Below are 7,869 nucleotides of genomic sequence, written 5' to 3'. Positions count from 1 at the left end.
CTGAATTTTCGACTCCTGCCTGGGTCCCTGCTTCACCGCAGTCCCCTAGGGTTCGGAAATGTAGTTCTGCCCCGACAAGGTCGCGTGTCCCCATGCCCAACACAGGGAGGCCCTTTAGGGAGGATCTGACCTGTCCACTCTGCTGCCAGGGGACCCTGGGCCCAAGCCATCTGCACCCTTCTCCCGGGGTCGTCGTTGCCTTTGCAGCTATCCCCCTCCCCCCCGCCCCGTGCCCTTATCCTCGAATGTCCGGATGGAAAGGCGGAAGAAAGGCGCCCTTTGCCAAGTGATTTGATCCTCTAGCAGTCTCCCTCCACAGACCGGGATCTCTTCCAGGGCACACGCCAGGGCTGATTCATCCCTGTATTCTGAGCCCTCAGTCTAGGACGGCGAAATTCCTCCCGGCCGCCCCACCCTACCGCATCCCGCCAACATCATGGCAGAGGCAGGACTCGAACCCGAAGTCTCCGGGGCAACCCTCATTTGCATACCAGCGCATTCCCCCACCCGCAAACCCAGCGACGCGCACGCGCAATGTGTCGGCGCCACGGCCCCAGCCCCCGCCTCCCCTCCGTAATCCGCTGGCGTGCTGGAGCCAACCGCCTCCGTCGACGCATGCTCAGTCCGGCGCTCACGTTCCGTTCTCGCGCGTCCAGCCCGCCGCGCATGCGCAAGACCAGCGGCCCGCGGGACCTGGTCTCAGCTTGGCCCCGCGATACCTCCTCTTCCTCTCCCTCCCTCCTTCGGGCCGGCCTTTTTTAGGAGCCACACCCTGCACACTGAGGCCGGTTCCGGAGTGGCGGCTGCCCGCTTTCTCTCTCTCTCCCCCCACGCTCCCGGCTCCCAGACGCCATTTACGGGACGGTGGCTTGTGGTAGAACGTCCCTGCCCCCACTCCCCTCTCGTCACGGGAGAGCGCGCGCCGCGCCCCAGGAGCCAATCAACAGCCGCCTTCGGTAAGGAGCGGGCGGGGCATGTAGGGGCGGAGCCTGGCTCCGCCCCTGCCGCGATCGTTTTACCGCTCCGTCCCCGCCCCGACCGTTTAACGGTCGCTCGGACGTCGGGCGGGTGTGCGAGGGCGCCGCAGCAGCCGGTTAAATACCGGGTTGGCGGGAGCTAGGGCGGGGACCCAAGTTACGTGTAAACAGAAACTTCTGTTTTGGGAGTCCCGAATAGAACCTGTCAACTACCCGTGAAGTCCTGGAGAGGGCGCACCAATAACGTGTAAAAAAGGGCCGTGATTTCTGGGCTTGCACTCCGAGAGGGCTTGTGAGCGCTCTTTTTTTTTTTTTTTGAGTTGGAGTCTCACTCTGTCGCCCAGACTGGAGTGCAGTGGCTGCTGGACTCGACCTGCTGGACTCCGGCGATCCTTCCGCCTCAGCCTTCCAAGTAGCTGGAACTACAGGCGCGCGCTACCACGCCCGGCTGATTTTTTGATTTATTGTAGAGATGAGGTCTCGGCTGCCCAGGTGGGTCTCGAACCCGCGGGCTCAGGCAATCCACTCACCTCAGTCTCCGAAAGGCGCGGGATTACAGGCTGAGCCATCCAGCCCGGCTGTGAACGCTCTTAAATATTAGGGTGGGCCTCCAAATACGTGTAAACAGAAACGAGATCGGGCGCGGTGCCTCACGCCTGTAACCTCAGCACTTTGGAAAGCCGAGGCAGGAGGATTGCTTGAGCCCAGGAGCTCGAGACCAGCCCGAGCAGCATAGTAAGACCTCGTCTGGATGAAAAACCAAAAACTTGGCCGGGCTCGGTGGCTCAGCCTGTAATCCCGCGCTTTGGGAGGCCGAGGTGAGTGAATTGCCTGAGCTCGCGGGTTCGAGCCCCACCTGGGCAACTTGGCGAGACCTCATCTCTACAATAAAATCAAAAAATTAGCTGGGCGTGGTAGCGCGCGCCTGTAGTTCCGGCTACTTGGAAGGCTGAGGCGGAAGGGTCGCCGGAGCCCGGCAGGTCGAGGCTGCGGTGGCCAGGAGCAGCCACTGCACTCCAGTCTGGGCGACTGAGTGAGACTCCAACTCAAAAAAAAAAAAAAGAAAACCAAAAACTTAGCCGAGTGGGGTGGCGTGCGCCTGTAGCTATTCGGGAGGCTGAGGCGGAAGGATTGCCTAAGCCCAGGAGGGGGAGGCTGTGATGAGCCATGATTGTGCCGCTGCCCTGCAACCTGGATGACAGAGTGAGATCCTGACTCACAAACAAAACCCTGGAGTTGTGGGGTTCCCTGTGGGAGGCCTGTACATCACTGTCTAATTACGTGGGGTCCGGGAGGGCCTCATATGAGAGCCTGTCGATGTATGTCTAAGTACTAGGGAGTCCTGTTGGGCATAGTGGCTCACACCTGTAATCCCCCCAGCACTCAGGATTGCCTGAGCCCAGGGGTTCAAGACCAGCCTGGGCAACTTGGTGAAACCTCATCCCTACAATAAATTTTTAAAAATAACCTGGCATGGTGGCGTGCGCCTGTGGTTCCAGCTACGAGGAAGGCTGAGGCGGAAGGATCTCCGGAGCCCAAGCAGGTCGAGGCTGCAGTGTCCATGAGTGTGCCACTGCACTCCAGCCTGGACCACAGAGTGAGACTCCTGACTCAAAAAAAAAGGACTGGGGAGTCCTTAGGACAAGGTGTAAATAGACTGTTCAGTTCTGGGTGGGCACGACTCAGGGTGGGCATACATAGCGTACATATTCGGGAGCGTCCCCAAGTAATTTTCAACACTTCGATTCTGGGGATCCCTGAGGGAGTGTGAAGGGATGCTCGAGTACTCTGGAAGCCCCCAAGGAACATGAGAATTGTGTCTTAGCCTCTGGGAGGTCACTATAGGAGTCCTGGAGGTGGATGCTTGCCTGGCTTTGTACGTTTGGGGATCCCCCAAAGGAGCCGGAAACAGCATTGGCGTACCCATGCTGCATGTGGGTGGGCTCTTAATCTCTGGGGAGCTCTCAACAGAGGCTAATGAATAGACTCGATTGCACAAAGGGACACCAAGGGACACCGGCAGGAAGGGTCTCCCTTAGATGTGTAAATAGTCACCTCTGTGCTGGGCAACCCCTGCTGAGGCATGGAAGCCGACACTTAGGCACCGTCATGGTTTCAGAATCACATGTAAGCACACACTTTGCAAGGGAGAGGAGTCCCGAGTTCTGGAGAGACTCCGTTAGGGACTAAAAGCTGTCGGTTAGGAGCTAAGTTGTCCTCCACAAGCACCTGAGCACCAGCCCTGCTCTCTCTGGGAGACTGAGGCCTAGGGGGTTCACTAGAGCAGGATGGGAGGTTAGACGCTGCCCTGCATCCCGTAACAGGTTCTTCGGGGCTGCAGGGTCTCACAGGGACCTGCTGGTGTCTTTGTGTACTGCAGGGGAGGGGGGATCAGAGTGGTTTAACAGCCACTTAAGAGCTAAGCTGGGGCCAGCAGACTATTCTGTAAAGGACTCCAGAGTAATTATTTCAGGCTCTGCAGACTCAATTCTGCCCTTATATCAAGAGGGCAGCCACAATTTGGAAATTGATGGATGTGGCCATGTTCCAATAAAACTTTGTACTTACAGAAACAGAGGGCAGATCAGATTTGACCCATAGGCCACAGTTTGTCAGCCTGACCTCTGAGCTAGAGCAGATAGTCCCCGAGAGTTCTTCAAAGTTAAGTGCTTGAAGAAGTTAAGTCCCTCCCTAGAGTGATGTATAAACACCCGGGGTCTCCCTGGAGACCTGCAATCAGATACATGGTGGAAACTGGGTTGCATGGGTAGCCCTGCATTATGTAACATCTCAAATAGACTCAACACAGGGGAGACCTAGAAATGAAGTGAAATTCAGTGAGACCCTGAAATGTGGTAGGAGGTGAAATAGGCCCTAGACACTGGAGCCCCTCATATGCCAGTAGTGAGTAATCAGGGGAGTCATGGGCTGAGGGTTGTGCTGCTGATTTGTAAGGAATGCTTTGCATTTTGAGAAGGAAAATATCTCATTTTTATATAAACCTGACCCTATGAGTTTATTTATGTTGGAAAGCATTGTAATCATTAGGAATTGTTTTGGCTACAAGTAAGAGATAGATGTGTGTTTGTCACTGCCTCCAGAGGGAGGCACTTCAGGGTTAATAAGTGACTCCCTCAGCTGGATGCTGTGGTTCATGCTTGTAATCTCAGCACTTTGGGAGGCTGAGATGAGAGGATTGCCTGAGCCCAAGGGTTTGAGACCAGCCTGGGCAACTTGGCAAGACCTCCTCTCTGCAATAAATCAAAAAATTAGCCGGGCATGGTGGTGCACTCCTGTGGTTCCAGCTACTTGGAAGACTAAGGTGAAAGGATTACCTGAGCCCAGCAGGTCAAGGCTGAGGTGGCTGTGACTTGCCACTGCACTCCAGCCTGGGTGACAGAGTAAACTCCGACTCAAAAAAAAAAAAAAGGACACTCCCCCCACAACCTTGTGTCTTGTTTCACAGCACCTTCCAGTAAGCTGCCCTACAGCTCAAGCTTACCTACAGTAAGTTGCTTGAGCTCCAGCCTCCAAACCCACATTTCTTCCAGCCAGGAAGAAGAAGGGGCAAAAGGCATGAGCCGGTGTCTTTGAAGGGAAGTTCACAAAAGCTGTCAGACCTCACTTCTGGTGTCATACCATTAGCCAGAGAGTTCTTGGTCACGTGGCCACTCCTGACTGTACGAGGGCTGAGAAGTACGTTCTGGATGGCCGTGAAGCCACCTCAGAACTAAGGGTTTTCTTTTTGGATGACGCCAGGAATGGATATTGGGAGCCAGTGGGCAGTTGCCACAGCCACAGATCTCTCTTGAGGGGAAGAGCCTTTATATACCTAGGGTAAGCCAAGTAGAGTGGGTAGAGACTCTCATCCTGAAGCCCCTGTCTCCCTCCATAGGTGACCATGTCTGAGTCTGGACACAGTCAGCCTGGACTCTATGGGATAGAGCGGCGGCGGCGGTGGAAGGAGCCTGGCCCTGGTGGCCCCCAGAATCTCTCTGGGCCTGGTGGTCGTGAGAGGGACTACATTGCCCCATGGGAAAGAGAGAGACGGGTGAGTGTCTGGACCGAAGAGCATGATTTTTATATCCAGTTGTCCTGCAAATGCTTGCTGAGCACCTGCCATGGGCCTGGCAGTAGTCCAGAAGCTGGGGATGTATTGACTGGCTTCATGGGGTAAGAAGGTAGAGATGATAAAGGGTCTGTTTAGATAACAGAGCCATAGAAGACCTCTTTGAAGAGGTGACTTTGGAGCAGAGACCTGAAGGAGATGAGGGAATAAGCCATGCCACAGCCGGAGTTGAAGAGCGTGCCAGGCAGAAAGAACCGCAAGTGTGAAGACCCTGAGGTGACCTGTATCTGCTGTGTTCAAGGACTGGTCAGGCCAGTATGGCTGCAGTGGATGAGGAAGGAGAGTGATAGTGGATGAAGATGGAGAGGTGCCTGAGCCCAATCATATAGGACCCAGTCAGCCTTGGAAAGAAGCTTGGATTTCACTCTGACTGAAATTGGCATTGGAGGGTTTGAACTGAGAGGTGCCATAAGCTCGTATAAAGAGTTATGCAATAATAGTAACAACTGTATCTGTTTACTGAACAAGCGCTTTACGTCCTTTGGGTCTTCCTGGACCCTTACAGCTACCCCATGAGGTCGAGCCTATGATAGATTGATTTTCATCAGTGAGGAAAATGACCCCCAGAGGTGAAGGGACTTGCCCAGAGCCACAGAGTCATTGAGTTGTGGGGCCAAGGCTCAGATCCAGGCCCCGCTTGGTCTCAAACCTAGAATCATTCTGTAGCTGTCGAGAGTTTACCCAGGCCCTGCCTCACTCCGCTCCTGTGCTTAAACGACTCTGCCAAAACCTGCCCTGAGGTCTTTCTGCAGGACACTGTCCACCCTGCAGATGTTGGTAGGGTAGAAGTTGGCAGCCGTTGGGGCCAGTTTCTGAGCTATAAAACTGCACACATGAGGCATAATTTATACAGTGAGCTGGGCTCGTGCTCGTTCCTTCTCTTGGGTAACAGCATGAATGAGAACATTTAGTCCATCTTTCGTCCATATATGTCCTTCTGGGAAATGCTGTTATCTTTCTACACCTTTCTATGCAGCCAGCAGGAGGCAGGACCAGGTTGAGCCCAGATCTGTCTGGCTGCAGAGTCTTAGCTCCTTTCTACCTGGGCTTGTCTAGCAGAGGCATATGAACAGAATGGTTGAGGATGTGGTTCTGGAGTCAGGCTGCCTGGGTTCAAGTCCTGGCTCTGTTGCTTATTGGCTGTGTGACTTTGAGCAAGCTGCTTAGCCTCTCTGGGCCTCAGTTTGCAAATGAAGATTTGTAAAGTGGGGGTAATAACAGTATCCATCTCACAGTGTCCCGGGCAGGATTGAGGGAGTTAATATATGGGGGCATAGAAAGGCCATCTAGAGTGTCCAGGAAGCTGGGGAGCCATCCCTGAGTAACTGTCCTCCCTCACCACAGGATGGCAGCGAGGAGACAAGCACTTCCGTCATGCAGAAAACCCCCATCATCCTCTCAAAACCTCCAGCAGAGCGGGTGAGCAAGGAAGAACCTTTAGAAGGAGAGTGGAGAGGAGCAGTTAGGGAAGGGATCGCCCCCACTGACCAAAACTTTCTTACCCCCCCAGTCAAAGCAGCCACCGCCTCCAGCAGCCCCTGCTGCCCCGCCTGCCCCAGCCCCTCTGGAGAAGCCCATTGTCCTCATGAAGCCACGCGAAGAGGGGAAGGGGCCTGTGACTGCCACAGGAGCCTCCACCCCCGAGGGCACCGTCCCACCACCCCCGGCAGCCCCTGCACCCCCCAAGGGGGAGAAGGAGGGGCAGAGACCCACACAGCCTGTGTACCAGATCCAGAACCGGGGCATGGGCACTGCTGCGCCAGCAGCCATGGACCGTGAGTGGGGACTGGGCCGGATTGAGGTGGGAACTGGCGCCCCCTCCCATGCAGACTCTCACCACCTTCTCTGTCTCCTACTTTCCCCAGCTGTTGTGGGCCAGGCCAAACTGCTGCCCCCAGAGCGCATGAAGCACAGCATCAAGCTGGTGGATGACCAGATGAATTGGTGTGATAGTGCCATTGAGGTACTGACGGGTCCCTCCCTTCTTGAGCTGCCCCAAGTCCCACACCCTCTGTCCCTCCACCCCTGCTTCCCCTGCTTGGCAGGCAACACCAAACAGGACAGCTTTCAGGCAGCTTCATTGGTGAGAGGGGGGAGTCAGAAAGTTCTCACCTAACCAGGGCTGAATTTCAACTAGCTCAGCTGTGCTGGTTTTTAAAGCTAAAATACTGAACCACTGCAGGTGGGCTTGGGTGCTGAAAGTCGGCAAAGGGGTGCTCTCACTGCCACCTGGATGCACCAAGATCTCCTGTGTCATCCTGTAGCAGGAGCCTTCTGGATGCCCTTCTGTGTGACTGAAGATCATGCTGTCCCAGTGTTGGCAGTTTTGAATGTCACTTTTTGGATGTCCTCCCTCCATCCCAGCAGCCTCTGCTCTAGTTCAGGCCTCACGCTCCTGGACCATCCTACCTAATTCCAGTCTCCCAGTCCTCATATCCCCGTGTCTGCTGGTTTTTCTCCCCCAGACCCGTCACAACATTTCCCTGCTCAGGTTCTCCCAGAGGTGTCCTCACTCCTTCCCCAGCAGCCTGGACTTGGGCAGCCTGAGGTCTATTATTTAATTAATTTATTTTTTATTTTTTTATTTTTTTTGAGTTGGAGTCTTACTCTTTCGCCCAGACTGGAGTGCAGTGGCTGCTCCCGGCCACCGCAGCCTTGACCTGCTGGGCTCTGGCGATCCTTCCACCTCAGCCTTCCAAGTAGCTGGAACTACAGGTGCGCACTACCACACCTGGCTGATTTTTAATTTATTGTAGAGATGAG

General features: G+C 54.9%; 1 protein-coding gene across 1 annotated transcript in view; it reads left to right on the top strand.

Annotated features, from left to right (window-relative positions):
• Positions 1-636: 636 nt before the first annotated feature.
• Positions 637-7,869, top strand: part of SMG9 (SMG9, nonsense mediated mRNA decay factor) — a 23,800-nt gene continuing 16,567 nt past the window's right edge. The window contains exons 1-5 of the mRNA XM_008069022.1: positions 637-956; positions 4,873-5,028; positions 6,451-6,525; positions 6,617-6,881; positions 6,972-7,069. Coding sequence (XP_008067213.1) covers positions 4,879-5,028; positions 6,451-6,525; positions 6,617-6,881; positions 6,972-7,069 — 588 coding nt within the window. The 5' untranslated portion in view covers positions 637-956; positions 4,873-4,878. The remainder of the gene's footprint in view (positions 957-4,872; positions 5,029-6,450; positions 6,526-6,616; positions 6,882-6,971; positions 7,070-7,869) is intronic.

The sequence above is a fragment of the Carlito syrichta genome, unplaced genomic scaffold (assembly GCF_000164805.1).
Source record: "Carlito syrichta isolate Samal-C Ts95f unplaced genomic scaffold, Tarsius_syrichta-2.0.1 Scaffold311765, whole genome shotgun sequence".
Taxonomy (NCBI): domain Eukaryota; kingdom Metazoa; phylum Chordata; class Mammalia; order Primates; family Tarsiidae; genus Carlito; species Carlito syrichta.
The sequence above is the reverse complement of the archived record's forward strand: the minus strand, read 5'-3'. Positions and strand labels throughout refer to the sequence as shown.